The following is a 26,889-nucleotide window of genomic DNA, read 5'->3' as shown; positions in this document are numbered from 1 at the left end:
TGCACCAACGTAATGCAATAGGGACAACTTCAAAAAAAAAAAACATTTCAGAAGATTGGCAGAATTTTAAGAACTTCCAGACTGTAACGTTGATACGGTACTCCTTTGTAATAATATGCGTATTTACGGCACCTAGTCGTAACTTCCCTGCGGTATGAGAAAATTATATTGAGTCTTATTAAAACACCAAGCGTGTGGTATTAGAACGGAATACGCGGGTGCATTGCAGCAAAGCTTGACAACATTCAGAAGAAGCAATGCCCATAATTTCTGGGTATTACTTGGCTTATATCATATTTATTTATATATATTTATTTATTTACTTATTCATTTCTTTATTGAAAACGCGCGAAGGCTTTACGTAGAGGAGTGTTTTCTTCCCAGACACAGGAAGGTTCAAGCGTAGATTTCATGAAAGTGACAGCCTCAGTAATTGCAGCAATGGGAAGGAGGAAGATAAGTTTATTCTTTGCTTGGTTGGTACGGCATTTAGGACCTCCGACTTCGAAACGAATTAAACGAAATCTTATAATATATACACAAGCAGGTGCGCATGCGGCACGATTTGGAAGTAGGTAGACTAAGAGTTAACTTCATGGAAGACACACTGATTTCATGTGAGTAATTGGACACAAGAAAATGAGTGGCACGGTGTTGGGCGCGTTAGAGAGAATGCGATAAAGTTGCAACGGCTGTACCTAAGACAGGACTGGCATACTCGAGTTTTGATCTCACCAGGGACTTGCGAAATGAAAGCTTCGCATTGTGAGCAGCGGAAGAGAAATTTCGGCTCAGATAATCTAGCATGCGACTGGCAATCCTATTTAGAAACTCAACGTGCATATTCCAAGACAGGTCATTCGTAATGTGCATTCCGATTTATTTATAAGAGGAAGCAGGTGCCAGAGATGTGTCGCTGAGGGTGGGAGTAGGAGCCTGTGCATGAATTAAAACATGCGTGATACTTCGTTGTTTTACAATTTGAAATGTTAATGCTCATCAACCATTTATCACACCAAAGGAGATGTGGCATTTTATGAAGTAATACACTATTCGATTATTTAATAACCAATATAAGACGCAATCGTATGCGAAACACTTATTGAAGGATGTAATTGCAACAAGCAAATTATATGTATGTATATATATATATATATATATATATATATATATATATATATATATATATATATATATATATATATATATATATAAGAAAGGACAACGGTATTAAGATGGACCCGTGAGGCAATCCCGAGGTCACTGACTGGCGGAAAATCAAAACCGTCAGCGTGAACAATTAGCGAATGGTTCGACAAGACGCACTGTTCCAGCCTATAACATTAATGTCTATGTTTAACATAGAAATTTATCAACGAGGAGATTTATGCGAGGCTGCATCAAACTACATCGCAAAGTTTAAGAACGTGCCGTCTATGACCATTCCTTTATTTACTTCTGCGAGCAAATAATTCGTAAAGAAAGTTAAGTGCGTTTCGCAAGAGACAAAAAACTTCATAAATCTGTGCTGGCATGTAAAAAGTGATGACTGAAGAAAACATGTGAGGTTCGAATATACAGGGTGTCCCACGCAACTTGAGCTAAGATTTCAAAAATGAAAGGCGCGTCGAAAACAAATTGAACCGAACGCATAGTATTCGCATTGGTCTATAGTAACTCAGGGAATTTTTTTGTTTTCCACACAACTCACTAATTCGTTTAGTTTCATTACCCAACTTTTTAATTATTGGCCGAGGACCCCAAGAATGATACGCAGATCTGTAGAGCCCCTTCTGAAACCACCGATCGAGTTGTTGCCTTTACGATACTTCTCACGTAGCCCTTTTTTCCGGGTTGCAAAGAAAGCCCGCGAAATATGAAGAAAGCCATGTGATGGAGCGCTTGTGCAGTGGTAGCGTGCTGCTCTCAAGCGTGCGTTCGGTGAACAAGTTCGGCTGCATCGTGACTGGCGACGGGGAAGCGGCAAGCTGTTTCATCTCCTCGGCAGAGCTGGGTCAGCAGCATGCATTTGCGCCTTCATCCGGCGGGAGCCGACTTTGTTCACCGAACGCACGCTTGAGAGTAGCATGGCACCGCTGCGCAAGCGCTCCGTCATGTGCTTTTTTCATATTTCGCGGGCTTTCTTTGTAACCCGACAAAAAAAAAGCGCTACGTGAGAAGTATCGTAAAGGAAACAACCGGATCGGTGGTTTCAGAAGGTGCTCTACAAATCTGCGTATAATTCTTGGGGTCCACGGCCAAGAATTAAAGTTGGGTAATTAAACTTAATTAGTTTGTGAGTTATGGGGAAAACAAGAAATTACCTAAGTTAGTATAGGCTATTGCGAACAATATGCGTTCGGTTCAATTTACTTCCAACACCCATTTCATTTTTAAATTCTTGGCTCATGTAATGTGGGACACCTTGTATAGAATGCTCACTATGTTTTGCAAGTGGATTTGTTAATGAGGATGCTTTTTAGTGAAGGGGTCAGCTTTCGTACAGCATGCAGGCGTAAGCACATCTTTGGACAAAGAATGACTGACTTCATACGCAGCTAGAACAGCAGTGTTGTATATATAAATTTGCTTTGATTCTGAACAAATGCGATGCTGTGGTCATAAGCTTTCAACCGTACTAATAGACAGCATGGCACATCTTGAAATACGATGCGCAGACTTAAGCGCCAAACTGCGATGCTGAAAGATGATCGACTGCAGGGGACAGAACTTGCCTTGCGGAAGTATGGCCTGCAGAAGTTGTCGGGCTGCGGCAAATCCAAATCGGGCCACGTATATGGGCCTGCGGGAACGAGCACCGACAAAAACGTGGAGACCCAGTATCTATACTAAGATGCTGCGTCATTTTGTCTACATCATGCCGTACGGGCGATTTACGCACAATGAGGATGCCTGTATACATATACAGGCTGTGACCTGTGCTATGCGCTTAGATATTACCAATTGCGTGCGAGATAGGACGTGCCGTTTTACTCCTGCTGCAGCTGCGTATGTGGCGGCTGCGCACGGTCGCTCGGTCATATCTTGAGAGCGATCTGCGTTGGGGACAGAGTATAGGGGAGTCGACGGCTCGTAGCTCTGTGCGTGGTGTGTGTTCACGGCGCTCAGTTTGCGTTGAAGCGATAGACAGCACGAAGGTCACTTCGCTCGCTGCTGCTGCCATGATTCCTCACGCCAGCGTTTTGACAGCGGGTGTCCGAGGTCATCGAGTGGGATGTGTTCATGTCTGCGGTAGGCGCTCACATCATGCTTGTTAATTTATGTAGCAAGCAAATGTTTACACGTTCATGCTGCCGATAAAAGTACTATCCTAACTTCGTATGGATTTCTGCTAATTTGCTATTGCAATCGATGCTTCACCTTTCGGGTGAAACTGCAACTTTTCTGTGTGTCAAGAAGCTGGCACCGGCACATATACGCCGGCAGCTGGGCGAAGTGTGCGCACCACACGTCATCGAGGAACGGTATATGGTCAAATGATCGCTGGTCCAGTCAGCCCACAATAGGTGAATACAATGTGCGCGGTGAAGACCGTACTGGCTTGTGGAACTGATGGAAAGCGTACGGCGAGCAAGTGATCACATGAAATTTTCTAAACTTTCCTTCCATTTTCCTAACATCAGTCGTTTTCTGTTGCCCAAGGGCAAAAATATGCGCCAGTGCAACGCTTTGTTAGCTGCCCTACTGCAGAGTCAGAGGGGACATGATATTTCCCATCACTCGTGACTGATTTGCATGACACCGTCGTACAGAACTTTGTGCTGTGATACCAGAAATTTTACAGGAAGTTGATTCCCACCTGGAGAGCAATGCATGCCCTATGCGTCAATATAAACGTTGTTATTGTCTGATGCGAGTGCGTTATTTTAAAATTAGCGGGAACTTACTTTGCCAGACGCACCTTATATGAACAGTCAGCCTATCACACTTACATGACCAGTCATTTTTGTAGCTTTAGCTGCTATTGGCTTGCTGTAGAGCATATACAATCTGAGGCTGAATTCATGATACTTTTCGCTTGTGCGCTGTTTTTCATTGGCTGATCGCCTTCGCTAATATTCCTTGCATCACTATTGGCTGACGTGAACGCTTTTACTGTGAGAACGTTTTTTGAATGCGGGCCCTATTCTTTTACGGCGTTTTCTTATCTCTTATTTTCCGCATTTATACATGTTGTCACCTTATTATTTATCTGGATTGACATCATTTTTATACGCATTTGTCAGCATGGACGTTAATTTAAGTCCAGCTCTAAATACATTGAACTTGCTGACGAGGGCTGTAGCCTGGTCTAGCTGCAAGCTAGAGCTTGTACTCCGTTATTCATATGTTACTGAGAAAACGGGCTTTTATACCTTGATTATTTGGTGGATGATAACTAAAGCTAAATTAAATTTTTAGGTTTGCGTGCAGTTAGTACGATCTGATTATGAGGCACTCATTAGTGGGGGACTCCAGGTTAATTGGCCATACGTTATTTTTTTTTTGCCTGCAGCCAAATCTACGTACACGAGTATTTTTGCATTTCACCCCAATTTAAATACGGCCGTTGCACGCGGCATCGAATCCATGACCTCGAACGCAGCAGCGCATCGCCGTAGGCCCAAGCTACCGTGGTGGGTGGCTGACAAATATTACACACCGCTGTTGCTAGGGGTCACCAAATCTATTTCATCAACGGCATGGTAACTCTCCTGGCACGTCTCATGGCCAAAGATGATGCAGGGCATATCTCAGACGTACGTGGGCTACCAATGCGATGTTATTGGTGCATCCTCCGTGTGGAGTCCACGATGTTGTTTTGGATGCAGTGTTGAATACTGAAGTGTCGTTTTAATGATGAGAATTTCTGGCTATATTTTGCTCACCCAGATACGCGCAGAAGCCGACTTAATAGCTGTGCAGTGGGTCTATAGCGATTGTGGTTGGCGTAAAAGCTTTGAAGGTTGACACAGCCTGCTATGTGCCGTATGGTTCGAAGAGTTGAAAAGAAGAAGTAAATTAAAAGCGAGATGCTTACGGAAACAGGCTATCGTATAGGAACGGCTTCTGTACAGAGGTGAAAGGAATCACTGAAAAGCGAGGGCAATATCAACAGAAAGGGAACGTAAAGCTCTAAATCGACACGAAATTGACAGGGCCAATATGTCAAATTCATCTTGCTGCCTTTGATTCTAAAATAATGTAAGCGCACTGGGAAATCACCATATCCTAAAGCGTCTCGGCAGCGTTTTGCCGAGCAGTATATGAGCTGTGCGAGTCCGTATAGCGTTACATTTGAAAGACGGCAGCAAAAAAAAAAAAAAAAAAAGCTTTTATATGTTGTATTCAACTTTTGTTGAGTTTTCTTTGAATTACTTCTTCTTGAAAAATTGAGATGTTCAAAGTGTGTTATGCAAAGGGCGTCAGTATACGTAGATCACGTATAATGATAACGTGTCCATATTTCACCGAAGACGTTGTCTCCATTGTCGCTATTGAAAGAGAAACACCGAGAAAATTGTCACTCACAGATTGTTACATTATTGGTGAATTCCCGACAGATAAACTTCGCGAATAGGTTGAAATATTTCGGACAGCAGTCTGAGGCAAAAACTAGGCATCTCAGAGGCACATATTTTGAAGTGGCACGCATGACTGAAATTGAGTGGGCTCAAGAAATAAATGTCGCTAGCGTGCATTCTCAATCGATCAATGACTGAAAGGGCTCCGCGCGGCAACACGATGAGATAATCACCGTGCACGACTGTCCTTTCGGAATATGTGCTATGGTTATCATGTGATAAGCGTAAGAAAAGCGTTATCGACTCGCGTGGCGAATCGAACAATATTGGACCGTTGAATTCAGCTCTTTGTGAAATAAAGATATAATCGTCTCTTTTTGATGCATAGCATTGAGCCACAATCACCAATCGCCGAAGAGAAGATTGCGTCGTGTTTTGTTTGTTTCTAGAGCTGTTTGTCTTCAAATGCCTTCGTAAGTAGAGCCACCGCAGCTTTAAGACAGTTCATTCATCAACTGTGTAATTGAAGTGAACAGAAACAGGCAAGGAATACTTACCTAACGTGTTGCGAAACACATCATAAAAAGGAGAGACGTCGAGAAAAGCCCAACTGAAACGAGATTATGGCGGGTTCGTTGACTCACGATAAGAACTGCTGTCAATAAGTTGGGTTGTCTGTGCGGAATATTGGCTTATTGTTAGACTTTGGGAAGTTAGTGTTCGCAAGCTCCGTGTATTTCTCTTTATTTCCGTTGCGCTGCTTCACGGTGTGCTGTGATATACGTTGTCTGTATTTGCATTGTACAGTAGCTTCTGGTGGTCTACGCAGGTAGAAACGCTACACATTCTGAAGGGCTAATTGTTGTTCATGGGGGGGACACCGGTTTGGTACATGACAATAGAAGATGAATATAACAAGGATAGCAGAATTATTTGAGAGCTTCTTTTTGAAATAGTAAACATGCACCACCCAATACCACTGCTGCAGGCTTGTTTACTTGTTAGTCACAGTAGCCCAGCTGGCGACATCACTACCTCTGAGACACGAACGCATTTCCGTAAATAAAAAGAAGACTGCTAAACTTTGCTAAAACTCGAAGTTCGGGCTCCTCAAGACAAGGTTCCAGTGAGACCTGGGTGAGCCGAAATATCCGTATTTGAAGATGTTTCGGCTCGGTTGGCGCTCATGTCCTCTATTACAGTGGTTTGCCCCAATATAGTTGATTATTGGGAGCGAATTATTTCGTCAGAACGCATGGTAAATTGACAAATTAGTTATATGCTACGTCATTTTGAACAAGAACTCGCAAGCTACCACTAATTGTCGCACAGTTTCACGTGTGCCAACGTGTGAACTGAGGACAAGTGTGCGCTAAGACGCCCATGACGACGTACTTCTGTAGAGTAGGTGAAGACGGCAACCAACGGCTCTCCATGGCTAGGGATGAGAGTGTGAAGAAGCCGTCCAGCACGCGTGACGAGCTGATGTCGCGGGCCTGCAGTACACACAAACACAAGGAATAATCAATGCAGCCTGTCATCTTCACTGGCGTGTCCGATGTTACCATATATACCGAACTGAACTTTCGCCGTGCGGCATAATCTGCGCTACAGACACGGCCATATTAAGCAGAAGAAAAGAAAACGCCACTGGCGAAATGACATGACAAAATCAGGCTATCTTCATATTTAATATCAAGAATGAAGCAGTAGTTGCAGGCGCGCGTATATGCGTAGCGCCACCGTTAATGTGCTGGCAATGAAGATGACGCTCCTTCGCCACGCGGTGGAGAACGCGCTCAGCTAGACGGTCGCGATATTCACCGATTCCAAAGCCGTGTTCAGTGGGCCCGCTTCCGTAGCCAGGCTGGCTTCCTGAACAAATTTGCCAGCTCATCGCATCTCACCCACCACATAATTGGTCATCACTGTTGCAAAGTGCACTCAGGACCATGGAGGTAGCCACGGCCCAGCGGTCTGGAGCTTGACCAGCAAAGAGGGGCCCAGGCAGAGACGCGAGACGATCGACGTAACGAGTAATAACTTTTAATTACATTGCCATGGAGGCGTCAGCTCTGCAACGTTCGTGGCGGAGAGCGACACAAACGTGCTAAGCTTGTGTTCAAGGCTAAAGGCTCCTTGGCGGGGGCGCCTCTCTTTAGCGTCTCCAAAAAGCCCTCGCCCAGGAGAAGGACGGAGCGGACGTTCTCCACTGCCGCGGCCGCCGCTTGGTACGTAGAAGCCAGCTGAACAGATTTTTCAACCGTCGCTGGCGCAGCACGTAGAAAGGCACTGACACGTACACACGCACACACAGACATCTGCGACGCGGAGAAGGTGCGAATCGGCACTCAAAGCGTAATCGACTCGCTCGATGAAGGAGGACAGCACTGGCGTGCACACGCTGGCATTACGGCTTCGCACACGCCGAGGAGGAGGAGGCGGGAATGGAGGCAACCACACAAAGCTGTTACGACCTGCTTCTCCAACGGTCGCGGGCGGTTTGGCGTATTTGAAACTACCGGGCTTTGCGGCGGATTTGGCGGCGTGACGCAAATTGTTCCATCACAGAGTCCGGTCGTAGCAGACTCCACCGCCGCGGTAGGAAGGTCCCGATGGGCTGGGGACTTGCATCCGCTGTCCGGAGGGATTGCACTGGCACTGGCGGTCGCATCCGTAGGCGGTTGTCGCACAGCTTTCTTGAGTCCGGTACATGGTCGGGGAACTCTTTCCGCTTGGTGTTTTGTTCCACGCCGAAAACATCCCTGAATACCTCGTGAGGTCGAGCTGCACTTATCTTGTCCACGGCAAGCGTCAGTCGGAACCACACCGAAAACTCAACCGCTCAGCCGATCAGCGCGAGGCATATTCTCACAAGGCTTTACCAGACTTACTTCCCCATACAAACGTCCCGCTATTCTATAAAAATAACACAGCAGCACTAAAATCTCACTGATCAATTAGTCCCACAGCAAAACATTTTCTTACTGAATAGAGCAAACCAAAATCAAAAGTGCAAAACCTGTGTCCGGAAGAAAAACTCACAAAGTTGGTATTACCAAGACTCATTCCTGCGTTAAGCACTTCCACTTGAGCCAGAGGCATTGTCGTTGAGATTGCCCATTTTGTACGAACCTCACGATAATTTTTATATAAAGCAACGCTCTAGCGCGGGGAAAGGCCTCTTCTGTAGAACCTTCTTACAGCTGTCGCAGAATGTTAAGCGCGGGGAGCTGTATCTATAGTGGAACTAGAACTTACAAGATCGCCCAACAATTTAGGAAAAGCCCTTCCCGCGCCCTCTTTCTCGGTTTCGTTGTACGCCTGCTCGAGACTGCATGGTCCATTTATTACTCGCATAGAGAACGGGGGGCTCCTCCTCTCCATCTCCTACCTGGCACACTACAACGGGCCGGATTCCCTCAATAGTGTCTTCATGACTTACGTACGTACTCGTGTAATTATGTGATCTAAGTATTGGTTCGCTTGTGTCTAGGGCACGAAAAGTTCATCAACTTTTCTGATCAAGGAAAATAACCTCTCCATGTGCCATCCGGCACCTTGCAGCTTTTAGTGTGAAGCGGGCTTCGCGTAGGCGATTTATCACTTGATCGCATAGATCGCGTTGACTTGTTCCTGCCGTACAACCATAATAAGCACTGGCTGTGTGCATAGCCTTAATCCTTGACTTATCTCGTGATTGCTTTGCGTCATGCAAACCTCCCATAATGTGAAGCGCGTCTTTCACTACGACTGGATCTACGATCCACCGAGAGGACTCTGTAGTGATGCGCACTAGCCTTACTAGCGCTTCTGCTTCATCCGCTGTCTTGTATGCGTCGCATGTCCCGACAGGTTCCTCTGAACAGTGGAAACAGCCAATTCCTCCTGTACCTGACTGCTCAAAACACGGACCTGCATGGCGCAGCATATCCTGGTTGAAGACTTGAGGCGCGATCAGCTAACCAGACTTTGCTTCGTTACCGTCTAGATGCTTACGGTGCATTGAAGCGCATTTCTCTTAATAGCTTGCATTATATCGCACTGCACCTTCGCTTCCATCAACCTGAATGTACGGCCAACATGGCGGAACTGCTTATGTCTAGCTTTTTGTTGGGCTTGCCGACGAGGGTGCAACGACAGGGTCTATAGATTCGTGTCTTTATTAATTGTCGGGCGCTCTTGATCTGCGCTGGCACCCCATCAATGTCACGCCTGTTAAAGGCCAAGTACAAGGGAATTTTCGACCTCGTAAAAAGCCCAGTTTCAGATAATTTAGACGTGCAGTAGCATCTGTGCAAAATCCTACGCCTGAAATAGGGGGCAACCGTCACAAAGAGCACGCAAAAATGTTTTTCACACCGAAACTGAAAGAAAAAATGCCACCATTATCGCTCGGCGGAAGTGACGTACAGGGAACAATGCGGAGAACCAGCGTCCGTGCTGTCTGCTTTCCTTGCTTGTCTTGCGTTCCGGTGTGTCACTTTACAAGTCCCACACGTCTGCTTGCCACATGGTTAGTATAATTTGCTAGCTGCTTCGTACGCAGTGACAACGCTGCTGCGCGCCCGCGAACTTAATTTAATGCGAAGTATTCTCCGAGTCCAGCCGGTTTTCTCTTGTCTGGTTGTCTACGTTCAAGAGCAGAGCCTCGATGCGTTCTGCCTCCGCTCGAAGAAGAGCTCATTGGGGTGGCCAATAGAAAGGTGCGGTATAGTATGGCTTAACGGGGACGCGAAGCAAGCGTTGTGCAGTTACGCTAAATCGACGAAAATTGGACGCCCTACAGCCTAGTGAGGCTGACGCGGGAATCGAATATGTCGTCCTATCGCACGCCGGAACAGCTGGAACAGATATTAGTGCATCAATTCTAAAATAATTACTAAAATAAATATAAGGCCTTAAATGCACTAACTACAGGCCCAGAAATTAAATTATTGTGAATGGTCCGAGTTCCTTGCTGTACAATTTTCGCTTACTCAAGAAGTGCGAGAGCTCAGACATACTTTTGTGCATCAGAATGTACCTCATCTGTGAGGCACAATCCGACGGTTAGGATGTAATGAGATGATTTATAGAAGGTTAACCTGTGCAAGATAATTAAGCGCTCTTTAAAAGTTAAAAAGATGCATCTGATGTGCCCAAACGAGCTAAGGGAGAGTTTTTTCTCGAACGGCACCTTTTTATCAACTTCATTTTAACTTGAACGCCGTCAAGAGAAATTGCAACATACGCTTTGTATGTGGATATTTACCTTTTACTTTATTAAAACACAGACGTGGGGTCTAGGCTTTATATGAATCGATGATAATAATATTTGGGGTTTTACGTGGCAAAACCACTTTCTGATTATGAGGCACAATGAACCGATGATGTGTAATATACTACCATAATATATTCTGTGAAAGGCACGTTTGCTCATACTACAAAAAGGCTTGGTAATGAACGTGGCCTTAATTTCTTGTTGTCGTAATTCTGAAGGATTTGGTTTTCAAATTGGCCTTCGGTGAAATGATCTAAATATGATTAAACTAAGATATGGTATGGTACAATTTTTTAGATATAATACAAGGCACGGAAGAAAATATACACTTTGACATTTCACAAATATCTTCGAAAATAAGAACCGTTGATATGTCAGTCCGCCATGTGCATGGCCATGACAATTTTATCAACGTCGAACATTGAAAATGGTCTGGGTCATTGCGCGCCCCTTCGTTGGAAGTTTATTTTACCGGACCTATCAGCGTTGAAAATGCTTCAACCAGCTGAGAGTTGCACGGCATCTTTGAAAACAATATATTTTCGGCTGTGTTTAGCACATGTCTGTATTCTGATTTATTATGCGCGCAGATATGACGTACTCAATATATAGCTGCCGTTACTGTGCCTAGGCACAGCAACTGCCGACTTTGGTAACAACGCCGCAAATATAAATACGTGCAGCAATGCGCGCTATACACAAAAGCTACACCTGCACCGCGAGTAGCATGAATAGCGGGGGCTTAAACGATGAGAACCACCGTTTTAGTCTCGAGATCGTAAGCGGAATCCAACCAAAAGAAGGTCTAGTAATGCGCATTACTTCAGTATGTAAAACGCATCACTGAACGCCGGGTTGAACTAACATATGAAGCTCAACTTCGTGTCTGGGCCCAGCAATGGTTTCAACTACAAAGAAACGACTGCGCAGAAAATGTGCGCAACATCATAATGAAGCCTGCCGAACCACAAGCGTGAACGGCGAGGCTCAGACGACATGAAGCACGGCTTTCGTAGAAGCGACTGAACGTTTCCAACTACAACCTTGCCGAAGGTTGTTTAATGCGAAGAAAGGCTGCATACGCTCGCCCTTCTCACCAAATCGTCCGAAAAAATACGAGTGACTTCTTGAACGGCCACTTTCCGCACAAAGGCGCGGGTCCCGCGCATTTTCAAAGTTTGCCCGGCCGATCCTGTGCAGCGAAATGTTTCGGCGAGCCGCGTTACTTCTTCCGGATAGAATAACGAAAAATGTTTTCCCTAGACTCGTCGGTTATTGCACCCATAAGCACAACATAGGCTAGGCAACGCCACAGTACGTAAGCGGCGCCAGCGCTAGCGAAACACCTCCCGCCAAAACTCCGTCGGCAGAAAGCCACAGCAGCGCGATTTCAATACCGGGAATGGCGCCAACGTCTGCTACAGACCTAAAGAAAAACGCGCGTTAGCACGTGACCACGGCGCTCTGACCAATAGGATGGTCAACTCTCCGGAGGCGTGGTAGGCGAGAGAGAAAGCGGCAAAGTTCAGAGGAAGTTGTTACTTGACCGACCTAAAGCCCCTTGATAATTTGAAAATAGCGACACTCGCCTCCTCGCGGCACTTTCCTCCTTGATTCTCCTCGACCGCCGGCTGCGCACGGCATGCTTTTTCTCCTGGGCTCCCACGGACGGGCCGCAGCATTCTATGGAGGCGTGTTATTTTGGTATAGTTGCGCGCCCCAGCGGTGTTGAAAATTTTGAGAAATGCTGATAATGGCATCGATAATGCTGAATGCAGCGTTTATGAGGAGGTTGGTATTTTCTTAAAGCCGCACGAATGGGCTATATTGATGTGAAAGGAGCTTTGTGGCGAGTCCTATATTCCAGACAATTTTTCTTCCACATGATGAGACGCTTTACTTTGTGCGTCTGATCTAGTATTGCTCGTAGCACATCGCTTTGTGTGTGGCTTGTTAAGCGAAAACCTTTCTGGTTCAAGGTCGCGTTTTGAGCTACAGAAAATATCACGTGACTGAAGGAAGGCGGGAAGCGAACCAGAGCATGTGTAGCCGTGTATAAGAGATCAGTACTGATTAACGAAGGTCAGTAATGATTAGTGATTTAAGATGAATTAAGGAGGATTAACATGTATAAAGGATAATTAAGGTGCATTAAAGTCGATGAAGGTGGATAAAGGTGCACATGGGAGGATTATGGTGGCTTAGGGGGGATTAAAGTGAATGAAGAAAGGTTAGGGTGGATTAAAGAGGAATTGGGTGGACTAAAGTCGATAAAGGTGGATCAGGGTGCATTAAGAATTCTCGTGAATTAGGGTGGATTAAGGTGCATGAAGGTGGATTAAGGTCGATGAAAGAGGATGAAGGTGGATTACGGTGAAGTAAGATGGATTAAGGTGTATTAAGGAGGATTAAGGCCGATTAAAGTCGATGAAGGATTAGGGTTTATTGCAGTAGGCTTTACAACCTTAATCCTCCTTCATGAACCTTAATCAGCCCTAATCACCCTTCATCCCTTATTGTGCACCCTAATCCTCAGTAATATACCTTAATCGGTCTTAATACACCTTCATCAAGGCTAATTCACCTTAATGCCCTTTCACCTTAATCCTCCTTCATACACCTTAATTTTTATTCATGCAGCTTGATCCTTCTTAATACACCATAATCCATGTCTATCAACTCTAATATATCCTAATTGATCTTAATCCTCCCATATGAACCCTAATTTACCTTAATATACCCTAATCGACCTTAATTCTACTGCCCCACCTTAATCCTCCCTAATCCTAGTTCATGTACCCTAATCCACCCTAATCGGTCTTAATACGGCTTCATCAACCCTAAACCACCTTAATCCGCACTAATCGGCCTTAATCCTCCTTCATCCACCTTAATACTCTTTCTTACACCTATATCCTTATTCATACACATTAATCCTGGTTAATACACTCTAATACCCCCTAATTAAATCACTAATAAATAATAAATTAACTTGCCTAATAATTCTCTTATACCGGGATGGACGTGCTTTGGGTCGCCTCTGGCCTTCCTTTGGTCACATGATATTTTCTGTTCACAACGCCACCTCGAAGCATAGAGATCTAAAGGCTTTGGCCTTAAAACTTCAAAAAAAATTGCCAGGCTTAGCTTGGTTAAGCCAAGAATGCGTTGCATATTGCGCGGTCAGGTGGTGGCTGCGGCCGCGTGCGACCGCGCCAGTTGGGGCCCAGCTTTTCCTCCGTGACGTCCCGCGCCGGCGCAGCGCCCCTAGCGGGAGGTGCGGGAGTCAGGTGGTGGCTGCGGCCGCGCGCGACCGCGCGAGTTGGGGCCCAGCTTTTCCTCCGTGACGTCACGCGCCGGCGCAGCGCCCCTGGCGGGAGGAGCGGAAGTCAGGTGGTGGCTGCGGCTGCGCACGACCGCGCGAGTTGGGGCCCAGCTTTTCCTCCGGCTGTCGTGACGTCACGTCACGTGGTTGCGCTAAAGGTCAATGGTGGCTGCCCGGCCGCGCCCAAGGGCTGAACTGAGTGATTGCAATATGCAACGCATAAAAGAAAACGCAATGTGGACTAGCTAGCGCTCACCACCTGCAATACCACAGGTATACTTGCCAATAATTTTTTCAGGGCTTGCATTCATTGTATCTGACTGACGCACAGATCGACGTAAACTAGAAATAATAGCTCCTCCGCTATATCAATTTTCAGTAAAACAGGCCGCGGATCCTAAAAATCGCGAAAAGTGCGATCGAGAGGCTGTATCTTCGCGCATAATTGTTCACAGCGGAAAGCAGAATCTATAGTGCTGCGTTTCCGACTGAATAGCATCATTTGGCGACGTGCGAGGTGATAGAGCCGCCGCAGCATACTAAAGGGACACTAAAGTGAAAAATGATTTCTTCTGCATCAGTAAATTACCGTTCTAGAACACCAAAAACACCACTATTACAACGATAAGACGTTTCGTAAGCCAGAAAAAGCGCAAGAACGAAATACGGGTGGCGACGCCTACTTAAGTTCCCGCACCTGGGGGCTGTGACGTCTCGGATTTTGATGCCATCTTCTAGGGCCTACTAATTACATATAGCGGTACAGATGGACTACATTGTGTTCTAAAGGAACCAAATATTAAACATGGCAAGTTTCGGGAACTTTTATTCAGCCAACGCGGCTCAAATGCAAAAACATACTTTGGAATCCCTGACGTCACGCTGACGTGGCAGCACTGGGGTTTCGGTGCGAAATTCAAATACTGATGCTTGGATCTTCATTTTCTCATCTAATAATCAAACTATCTTTTCTAAATGACTGCCTGCAGGGTTCTCAAACAATGCTTCATTAGCCTAAACTGATTTATAGTTTCGCTTTAGTGTCTCTTTAAGCATACTGAGGACAACCGCATGTTCTTGCAACATACAAATTGCCGCAACAAAAGCGCTGTTGAGCAGGTCGGAAGAATGAAAAAGAAATGAAGCCTTACGGGATGTTTTGCTACAAGCAATAAGAAAGGTACCTCAGCTCGCAAACAACGCTGTTCTTTGTCGAAACAAAGTTTTTTCGGCCAATGTTTTCCAGCCACTGCTTCCTGCGCAAGCCTTCACGCTTTCCTTGTGGTATCATACAAACGGCATTACCATCTTCAGGCTTGTTGCTGCAGTTATATGCGCAACAGGAGGACATAGCGCTAGCACATAGAGCAGGAAACACAGCGTACAACGTTCGCTACGCCGAGTTAAAGCGCCGAGCCAGCCGAGCCGAGAAATATGGCGCGAGCGAAAAAGAAAAACACAAGCAAAACGCAAGATCCGCGCGTTTCCAAAGGCAACGGCAGAGAGACCAATCGTCATGCAGAAAAACGGGAGCAAAACTGGTCGCCGCAGGGAGGACGCACAAGGGACGAGGAGGCCGCGCGGCGGCGGCAGAGTTCAATTCAATTCAATTCTTTATTTGCAGACATAGAACATACAGAAATACCAAAACTGATTGGACCCATAGCCACAGGCTTGTTGCGGGTCCAATCATAGATGACTAACAATTGCAAGTACAGAGCAAGTAAGATACCTCGTGTGCACACACATATTTGTCGCATGCCATTAAATTGCACGAGCGTACGTAATAAAATGCGAAACAGTGAAAAGCATGTTATACTATTAAACATTTCTAAGTAAACACAGAATACACTAGCTAGGAGGTTTGCAGGCAAGTTCCTGCATATTATGAACATACATTATTAATCTCGACAAAATCGAAACACTGAGCCGTGATCCGGCGAAGGAACATTGCAGCGAGCATCGCTGGCGCTGCGCTATACGCTTTGCCTGAAAACAGGATCCCGCGGCGACCGCTACGAACACACATCCTGCGTGTTTGTTCCATGTTGTTTTACTTCGCTCCCTAGTGACGTTACAACGAGAAAAGTTTTCCAAAAACTGGTGCTTACTGTTAGCGACGGATATGTTCGTGTACTGTGTCGCTGCGTTTTTCGTCGGACGGGGTGAAGTGATGGAGCAAAACCATTCTCAGGAGAAATCAGAAAAGTGTGCGCGCATGAAACAAACCTACGAGTGTCTCAACAGAAAATATTTGCAGAAGAAGCCTTTAACGCAAAGATTTGTCATCGCCAACTTAGCGTCAACGATCATTGTCAGCAGTGAGATAGCCGAGCGTCTAGCGACGGTGTTAGAGCGTTGTGTAGCACCGTCAATTGATTGCTGTCCACCAGTGCTCACTGCACGCGCAAGCTGTAGAATGCGTGCTGTGAAATTGTGAAAACACAAAACAAAAAAATATAAATTTTATGCTATTTAAAACCAAGAGTATTCATTTAAAACGACGAATGAAGCATTTTTGCACCTTCTTGTCTCGACCGTATTCTCGCCCCAGGTTTGTAATGGTTGCGATAAATGCATTGTTTTATATAAGTACTTTTTCAATAGCAACTGATTCGTTTTAAGCTTGGAAAACGAGTATTAGATACGCGGTGTACACGTAAACAAGCGCAAAAGCCATGCAGAGCTGCTCCTACTACTTTTGTCACTTTTAATGAAGCTAAAAAGCAGGCGACGGGCAGCGTTGTAGAAGGCACGGGGTTATTTTTCTGTCGCTATCCGGCATGTGCTGTAGCACATGAGAGCTCTACTAAACCAGTCATCAAAATACAAAAGTCTTTATTTATACCGAGAATTACGCGTTTCAGGAGCACGATTTTTCGAGCGGGACTATTTTAGTCACGGAGGCAATCGGCTGTCGCGCTTCAGTCATCTGGGCGGGGCCTCCCCTTTTTTCTAAAGTTGTGACCGACTATTGGCGGCGAGGAGTTACGGAGTCGCCATCTATCGGAAGCGCCTCGCTGGCGTAGTATGAGGGATCACGCGGCGCGCTCCTCATAGGTTTATATGTCAGCGCTCGCTGAAAACACCACGTGGGAGCTCTCCCGGAGATTTCTATAAGTACTTTCGAAACAAAAGAAATTTTTTACTGTCTCAATAATAATCTTGGGCAAACCGAAAGCACAGAATCGTTTACGCACGCTATCTCTTTACCGAAAACGTACAGTGAACGTCACTGCGCGCGGTCGCCGCAATAGAGTCTCCCGAACCGGCTTCTTGCGTGAAAGGTAGGTAAACGCTGAGAGTAAACTATGTGAAATATGTTCTTATAGTGTTTGTATAACTAAATGAAGCGTAATAGAATAAAGCCTCAATGCAGCGATCGCACAGATTCGCAGCGACCGACTGCGCGTCTGCACGCTTGTCCGCGCACTGTTTCGCTTTCGCCGCGTGCGCATTTTCGCACCATGCCATAGCTTTAGGCCGCAGAATATGAGCATTTGACAGTATACAAGCAAACATTGTTGTGTCGGCGCTATCGGAGTTGAAAAATAATTTCATTGTAGAGACTTCGACGCCTACCGGGACTGTTATGTGCCATTGCGACGATTCAATCTTTTTTTGTTGTTCTAAATTCTTGGGCGTTTCAGTATTAGTTCTCGAGTTGCGTCGCATTGTATGTTTATCGGTGTTCTCAGCGTGCGATTTCCCGCTGCTTCTTTTTTGTAATCCAGTCCATTAATTCAAGACACAAACATGACCATATGCCACGCTTCTTTTTTAATGTGCTTCTTACCGCTCCCTTTCCACTCCAGTGGACTTGCCAGTACTTGTCTATAGCATCGACAAGTTCGTAGACCAAACATTCATGACATTAGTCGGGCAGAGGACTCGGGCGAGCGTCTCAGTGTGCGTTTTCGAACATCGCAGACCAGGCGCCGTAGCAGAAATCTTCCTTGCGTCTGTGCTTGCTGCATACCCGAGTTGTAGCCGACGACTGTTTGCCGGTTTTATGTTTCGCGAGCCAAGCTTCACGCAGCTTCTTGTCCTGCGGCTACGTGTGTATAAGACTGACACCGGGCTCCGTTGCGTACGTCCGGCACTGCGGCACCGAGCAGTAGCCTACCATGTTGCGTGGCAGCCAGTACCTATTGTAGTGCTTTCAAGCGTTGCAAAGTAGACACTCGAAGCGGGAAAATCGCGTCACTAAACGAGGACCACAGCGTACGAGGGAATTTAAACTCTCGTTTTCAGCTCGCTTCGGCGCTCCCGAAGCAGCCGACGCGGCGGCTATGTCCACGTGATCCCTCATAGCACGTCACGCCGACGGTAGCGCCAGCTTTTCCAGTGGTGGAGCTCGAGGCCAATAGTTAGGTATGTTCAGCAGGTTTCAGCGAGTTACTAAAGAAAAGAAAGAACATCATGATTGTTCACATTGAAAAGCATTATTGAAGCTAAGCAAGTATTTCTTAAGCACGGATGAAAAATTATTTGCTTGTTTTATTTCTGCTGGTAGTTTATTCCGAATTCTTGACCCTGAAAACTGTAGCAAACATTGTCCGTAAATATATTTAGTCGGAGGAAGATTAAAATTACCGCACGTTTGATTTCTGGTCGCGCGAAAAGGTGAGTAAAATATAGAAGCATGAAAAGGCAGGTTGTGTTTTACAATATTGAAGGCACACGCGGCAATCTTTAATTCGTGTATCTTATCATACGGCAAAACATTCATTCTATTCAATAATGTTCAAAGAGCGGCGCTACTTTCAAATTATCAAGGGCCATTAGACCGACCAGACAACTACCGCCATCTGTAGTAAAAGATGATAAGTAGCTGAGGCTTGGCACGGCCGGGGCTCGGTGCAAAGGGATCGGTGCAAAGCTTCGCCCATTTCTCTGTGGCAGCATTGCATTCCTTTATGGCTTGCCACCGCGTCTCCACCATAGCGGCCGCGTCGCGTTCTCATTCGTGACAAATGCAGCATGCGGTTCCTGCTTGTTTCTAACGCTGTGTCAGAAAGGATTTCGTTCGTCGTTCGGGCCTTCGCGCCATCCGGCACCAAAACGGCATTTTAGAGGAAAGTCGCGCCGAGCTTGCGCCAAAGCACGCATAAAAGCGAGACCTTCCTTCCGTCGATGCTTTGCAGTTAGCAACACTGAAATCAAAACCAACGGCACGCTCTTATCGTCATCACAAAAGGAAGCAGGGACCCGTCCATAGGGATTCTCACTCTATACTGAGCAACTAACTCTTTGGGCCCGTCTGAGTCGACCGGTTCATCATTCGTGCATATTTATCTGACGGACGTACAATGTAGTGCCGCTGTATACCGTCTTGCTGGCGCTTTATTTAGGTGTTCATCGAACCCGCATAGTACAGCGGAGTTTGCCGAAGGAAAATGTCACATTATTGGATTAAAATTAAACTTCTTTGATGCTTATCGGTCATAGTGGGCCTTCGCAAGAGAGCCGCTGCATGCGATCAGAATCGCACGCGGTGCACAGCTAAGAATGGTATTAGCGAATGGGCTGGCTGCACGGCGACAGCCGCCAATTCGGTGGGCCGCCATGTTCGTTCACGCAAAACTTTTGCGTCGAGTTTGTGTATAGCGTCACTGACGCAAACGTAGAACCGTATTTGCATATCACGCATGCGCAGTGGCGCTGACGTTATCATTACTATATTTTTGCGGCCTCAAAACCTTTGCGCCTGCACGGAACGGTTCCGTGCAGGCGCGCGTACTCGATCGGTCTTGCGATGAGCCTTTGCCCACAAGCCGTGGCTGTCGCACTGTTTTGCATCCTGGTTTAATAAACACGCGTTTGTTGACGACCTGTCTGTGGTGCCTTCTCTGCGCCGTATCAACGAACCCGGCCCTAGCGCCCTTTGCGCGTCGCGGGGTGGAGGAGTGTTGCGCACTTTCTTAACTAGCTTACAGGGTAAGCCTCGCACAAACCCGTCTCCCCAACATGTCGACTATATCAGTTAATAGTTGCGTGGCATATGGTAAACACACGGGCATTGGATCCTGCGCCAAAAGTGCTTGCTACTGCGCCAAATCGGCTTTTTGCCTTCGCCAGGACCTGTGCCGAAAGGTGAACTGGCTGTACCACCACTGCGTATAGTTCGACGCGTCCGATGTAGAGATGCACGAATTATATTGAAGGTAATGCACTACCAGAAACGGGACAAGCCGCTGCTTCAAAATTTTTGCCAAATAACGAATGAAAAACAAAACACACTGATCCTGACTAAATTGATAAGCTGCAAGCTTGGACAGCTTGTAATACATTCCTAGGCCTACGTTTGGTACAAGTACCGTATAAGCAGCTCGCGCCATTTGGGCAAGGCATAATAAGCTCCGAAAGGGCTTACATGTCTTTTGAAGCAGTGGCGAAAGTATCGTATTGTCCACCCAGCCACCATCTACTATATCCGTCGAAACAGAGGTTTGCTGAGTCGCACCGGGCGTCATGCACATCGATTGTAAACACGGAGGCAACGGAAGTAGGTGAGGCAAGCAATGGACGTGTGACCGCGTGATCAAACATGGCGGCGCCCACGGGATCGCCGAGAAAAGGGTCTATAGCTCTTAGGTGGGGAAGGTACTATAGGTTGGCAACATTCGACAGCTATGTGTTGTGTTGCCTCTTGTTTTGTCATATCTTTAAAGAACCTGCACTCTACATTAATCATGAACCAATTAGCTCAGCAGAAACCACTGTTGATTCGAAACATTTGCTTGGCGTTGTGAGAACGCTGGCTATAAGCCTACGCTTACTGCACAAAATTACGGGCATTGTCTGCGTTCAGCGTCGAAAAAAAAAATGTTGCGTCGGTAATCAAGGTCCAATTGCGTTACTGTTTACTGGAGGCCTCACCTTTTCGAATATGCTGTCCATGTCCCTGACACCCTCCATAGGCCGCGGGAAAATGTGCCACTTCATGTCGCGAATCTGCAAGAGATAGAAAGGAGTGGTGCAGATAGTGAAAGATAACAGTGGCAAACTGTTGCACGACGCAATGTCGTTGAACCCAGTGCATGGCGTGCATGTGTTTGTGCGCTCCCACAGTCGTGCCTGTTCAGCTGAATCGTACTGGTAGGCTGCAGGTGTGCAGTCGATATATTACCTATATATTGCCCGTTCGATTGACCGATAGATTTTTATTTACAGGAAGCGCAGAGAGGTTGGCCTGAGTAGCCTGCTACTTCGCGTTTGGAAAGAGAAAAGCGAATTAAAGTGCTGTGATGAATGATCATAGGGCGAGAGGAGGAAGTGGATCGATAAATACTGTACACCACACAACGACCATACGAAAGCCACGTGTCCAGTCTAGCGGCACACAGGAACTCCAATAACGCTTTCGATGTCTTCCTCGCAGTTGTGGCACACACTTGCCAACCGAAGGGCAGTTACCATTCATGTCGTTTTGTTCTTTTATAAGCATGTTCGCTGTTTCGTGAGCCATAGGGGCATCCGACAATTTTCCAAATATAAGGTACTTTTCCCTTTTGCCTGCCGTTTTAATGGCCTCGGGAGGAAACTCCCAACTACCTTAGAAAATGCGAAAAAATTATCGAATCGTACCTGCTGAAACTAAACATGTGACCTATCCAAAACCAATATATATTTACATAATTTCGTTCACCGATCCAGACATTTGCAGGATATTAAGGGCAGATGATTCTCGTCTGTAACTTTGTCTAACCATGAGTGATGTTGATCCCATACACACGCGCTATGCGACTATTGAAATACATTTACGTTAACTCTGGGCGAATACTGCAAGTGGTTGCATAGACGCACGCATGAAGACGAAGCCTTAGCTCGGGGCAAACTTCGATTTGTCCATTAAAATAGGTGTAAAACGCAGAAATTCCCTCGCTAAACAACCACTCTACGAATTTTCAGACTAACTTTGTTGCATCTCGGAGTGAACGACTGAATTTTACCGATTTTAGGAAGCAAAAATAGAACTTTCGGCCGTCACAGTTCTTGAAAAAGCTGTTCCAAATAATTAACGCAAAACAAAATTGAAGCACGAAGTTTAACAATCCGTAATCCTGAACTAAAAAAAAAATATATCGTGGTTCTGTGAACTGCTTCTACTACAGCCTCTCAAGTTGACAAATGTGATGTACTCATGTTTAGCTTATGTGAACCTGTTAAATTGTTAGCGAGGGTATTGTAAAAGTCTTAGTTGGTGTTAAATTTCAAAGGGGTCTATACTACGTCAATTCTGCTTACAGAACTGTGATTTGTTTTTATATGGAAAATTACAAAATGAAAAACTTGATATTTTAGTTTTTTTTCTAATTCAGCCATTTTTCACTTCAACCGGTGCAGGTCAAGTGAAGAACATCTGAAAAACTCCACTGAAACAAGTTTTCATGCTTCAATATAAGAAATTGGCAATTTTAGCTACATTTCTAAAACATAATAGCCCAACGGGAAACCTGCTGCTCACACTCACTATATTTTAAAATGTTCTTTAATATGCAACTAACCCCATCTAAGGTGGTGTTGCGGCTGTTGAGCAAAATGATGGCTCTGCTTCTGTGCATTCAGATAGGAGCTCCTTAGGTAAAGCGTCTTCTTAATCTAGCATTAATCTAGCACCGAGGTTAACAAAATACTTCCGTCATCAGGACCAACTTTTCTGAAGTACAGTAACTGCTGCTGTTAGTATGGATGTCAAAACGAAGCTATCTGTATACCTCTGAAGCATTATGCTCACTTGTTGCATAATGCAGCAAGGATTCAATAACAGCGGAAAGGCTGCCTTCATAATTTACCAACGACGAGAGGGTCAAGTCAACCGCATATAGTTGGGCGAAAATAGGAAGGGTAATCACATAATAATTAAGGGAATGAAAAAGTTCAGAAGCTCTCCACATTGGCGCTAATTTTAACGTTATCAACGCACAACGGGGGTAGTTTATGGAGCTTTCCGTGGATTGGCCATCTAGTGACCAGGGGTCACCCTTCAATCGAATTGCCTCTCAGGTCTATCAGAATCTGTCATGAGTTTCTTTTTTTCGCTTTACTTCTACACAGAATCTTGCGGATTTCGGGCCATGTACTTCTTAATTTGAGGGCAGGTTATCAACAACAGCCGCCTGAATGTGGGGGCGAAGGAGAGCGCGTTGACTTGCTCACGAACGACGTGCCTACGCTGGTAACAAGCTGCAAGGGTAAAGACCAGGGACTAAGTCACAAAGCATTTCGTTCGTAAATGGTCCTATCCATTGCTCGGGCGCCCTTTCTAATTATATGCGCCGCATTAAGATTGGCTGAAAGTTGCTTTTATGAACAATTCTAGCCTATTAGCCTTTAATGTCCCAGGCTCTTACACGTAATTTGAGCGCTACTGCTGCAAAGGTTGCAGATCATAGCGCCTATTGTTGAACTCATATGCACAGTACGGCCGTGGAAGGAGGCATATGTGGTGCGAAACTGACATTAACTTTGCAGCTTCCCGCTACAATTCGAATGGATGTCAATTTTTTGTCCTTTCATGTTTTTACATCACCTTGCGGGCATCCGCATAACTGACTTGCCATATTCAGCGACGCAGTGCCTCGAGTTGTGGATTAATTCGCCCTGGCTCTGAAATCTGCTAGCCTCCTGGTTAGCCCAGACGGTAGAGCGACCACCCCGGAAAGACGAATCGGTCATGGGCTCGAATCTCGGACCAGGACGAATATTTCTACAGCTGCGAACCTTTCTTTTTGAGAAACCCGTACGGGATTCCTTTGTAGCTTCGTGCTAAAATGCGGGCTTTCACATGTTCATGAAATGTTCACATGAAATGTCACATGTTCTCTTTCATGTGCTTTACTCCAGCTTGCGGGCTTTCGCGGAACTGATTTGCCTTAACTGCTGCAAGAGTTAAATTTCATCGCAAATCACGAATCAAGCCGCTAAGGCAAGTATTTAGAGATACCGGCGTATTCACGCAGCTAATGAAGCTTAACTTATCTAGTTCGTGATCAGTGATCGCACGTGCAGCCATAAAGAAGACAAACTACACCGGAAAGGCATCCTCGTTAACACCAGCCAAAAATTGACGGTGATTACGGAGCCAGTACGCGTTGCATTGTATCATTTCGAATCCCGTGGTATAGCCGCGGCCTGCTGATCGTCGAGCAAGCTACTAAGGCCAGTAGTTAGTGCGAAGGTCGCGGCTGAACATATATCAAAGCAACGGTAACCACTGCGCAATAGCGCACATACAGCAGACAAATGAAAAAAAAGAGGAGGAGGTGGACGAAATATATTGTTATAGAAAAGAGAGACGGCAAGTTCAAAGTCAATATTATTTGCATTCTATCGCTTTGGAACGTAGTTTCTCCAAGGTGGTCACGCACCTTCTCTCCAACGATAGTGTTCATCTCCTTGCTGATAGCCGGAGAGTTTTTAAGCATTTCGACAATGCCATCCTGGATTTGATGCAATAGCGTCTTCACCTGCAGGAAGCAGAAAGCAGTTGAGTATTGCGAACGTTGTCGCTCGACCATGGACGTAGCAAATTGTATACTAGAGGAGTAGCTAGGGCTTGAAAAGAAAGTGCACATCGGCAATTGCTTTGCAATCAAGCAAACTATGTTGCCAAGTGGGGTACTAGAAGACCATAATTAGGTAAGCCTAGATTCATAAGCATTCTTTCTCCAGTATGCAATAATTTATTTGGTGGAACAGCGTTAACCAATAGATAACTGCAATAACAATGTTCGCCCTTCTGAATTTCGTGCAAAACCTGCGGCCCCCTTACGTAAGCAGCAGGTGATGAATCAGTAAGTATACTTTTATCGTTCTTGGGCGTTGTTCTTTATTTGAATATCTTGCCCTGCGTCATGCGAAAGCATAGAATTGACAGCGTTGAAGTCCTACTAAAATAAAAACTGAAGTAGTGGCTTATACAACTTATTCTCCATGAGCATTTTTTGTCTGAAGAAAGTCATCAACACGGGCTGAGTTGAGCCTTAGATTCGCTTAATATGCAATGTGATGCCTTTTATCGAAAAAAAAGTGCTGTTACTAATTCTGCTACTGTTCAAACTAATGGCGCCTTGTCGTTGCCCTTGTTCGTTTTGTATTACTAAGTATCTGCCCACGGCAAGACTGGCATTTGCATTGACTAAACAGCTTATTCGAATGCTTATGTTTATTTTCAAAGCCTTTAAGGTTTTATGAATATATACAAAAATGCGACAGCATGAGGGGGAAAGAATGCTACTGGTCGACGGTCACAGCCGAGCGCAAAAAGAAAATCAAAGAAAAGGGAAGTCAGTGATGTGTATAACAAAAAGCCGAGTTCACGCGTACGGGAAAGAAGGGGCGAAATCGGTCCCGGAAATGGATTTGACAACGAGAAAGGTAACTAAATTTTGTTTGCAGTATTGACTTGAAAGTAGGACAATCCAATAACACATGCTTAAGCTTTTAGAAAAATATAATTTTTATTACTGTAAGGCCACCGTTCTCGTAGACCGTACAATGCAGCACTTGAACGAGATCGAACTTTGGACGAGGTTTAACGCACCAACACCGCACAACAGCTATGAAAGGCGCCTTTAGCGGATAGCTGCACAGTAACTTTGTCTGGTTCTTCACCTTTCATTCAACCCTTATAAGACGAGCGTTCTAAATTCCCGTTTCATCGGAATGCGGTGTCCACTGCCAGGACTTTAATCGGTGACCTCATACTACTGCCTTACAACTGAGAGTAAAGTTTGTTTTAAATTTAAGAGTTATTGTTAAACCCAGCAGTGTCGGTATCGCACTGACCCATCGCGGTGGCCCTGTTGTTATCGCGTTCCACTGATGCGCATGATTTTGCGCGGTGCCAAAATGCTCTTGTACCAACCTTTAGCTACAGAGGTGGTCGAAATGAATCTGAATATCGCCACTACCGCTTCGAACATAACATTCGTGTTGTTTCACGAGCTTAAGCTGTATCGTTCGTTTGATGAACATACGACGGAAGCCAAGTGAAAATAACTTCCCAGTAAATAAACAGGAATGCTGATTGTGCGTGGCTCGAATTTCCATTCGTGAGTGATCTGGCTAAACCTAAATCAACCTTTCGCGTACTTTTCTATCAAGAAAGCTGCGCTTAGAAAACGAGCACTGCGGTAAAGTAGACAGAGAATATCTACACTGCTACGAATAAACTGTGCGTCGCATCAGCAACAGTCTTTAGCGGACGTTCTTTTGTAACGTTAACAAAAGTTTTAAAAAGCGCCTGTGGCACTTAGCGCAAATCTACACATAGCGCTGGATACTCGAAAACGTACACACTAAACACATTGGCAATCAATAGGGGTAATTCAATAAATGACAAAATTCCACAAATTAATTGTTCCTCTGTTTACTTTAGCGCACATATTGCAATGCACGAATTGAAACCGGTGATTTCACAGCGCACTTCCACTGAAAAGTCATATCATAAGCCAACAAACACTGACACCAAGGACAACATAGGGGAAATTACTTGTGCTTAATAAATGAAATAAAGAAACAATAAATTAATGGAAATTAAAGTGCATGAAAAAAACAACTTGCCGCAGGTGGGAACCGAACCCATAACCTTCGCATTTCGCGTGCGATGCTCTACCAATTGAGCTCTATAGACCTTGGCGGCGTCCGCCGCCAAGGTCTGTGAGTGGTGGCGCTGGCTAACACTCACAGGGTTCTACTAGGACACATAAATACCCAAGTAAGTGGATGGGAAAACAGCGCCGCGGTAGCTCAATTGGTAGAGTATCGCA

At 45.5% G+C, this 26,889-nt stretch overlaps 1 protein-coding gene across 1 annotated transcript in view; it reads right to left on the bottom strand.

Annotated features, from left to right (window-relative positions):
• Window positions 1-26,889, bottom strand: part of LOC142570586 (neprilysin-1-like) — a 98,186-nt gene that overhangs the window by 22,177 nt on the left and 49,120 nt on the right. The window contains exons 11-13 of the mRNA XM_075678957.1: window positions 24,487-24,585; window positions 20,996-21,070; window positions 6,874-7,021 (exon numbers count right to left, since the gene is read on the bottom strand). Of these exons, the coding sequence (XP_075535072.1) occupies window positions 6,874-7,021; window positions 20,996-21,070; window positions 24,487-24,585 (322 nt within the window). The remainder of the gene's footprint in view (window positions 1-6,873; window positions 7,022-20,995; window positions 21,071-24,486; window positions 24,586-26,889) is intronic.

The sequence above is a fragment of the Dermacentor variabilis genome, chromosome 2, assembly GCF_050947875.1.
Source record: "Dermacentor variabilis isolate Ectoservices chromosome 2, ASM5094787v1, whole genome shotgun sequence".
NCBI lineage: Eukaryota > Metazoa > Arthropoda > Arachnida > Ixodida > Ixodidae > Dermacentor > Dermacentor variabilis.
Note: the sequence above shows the minus strand (reverse complement) of the source record. Positions and strands in the feature narration are given on the sequence as shown.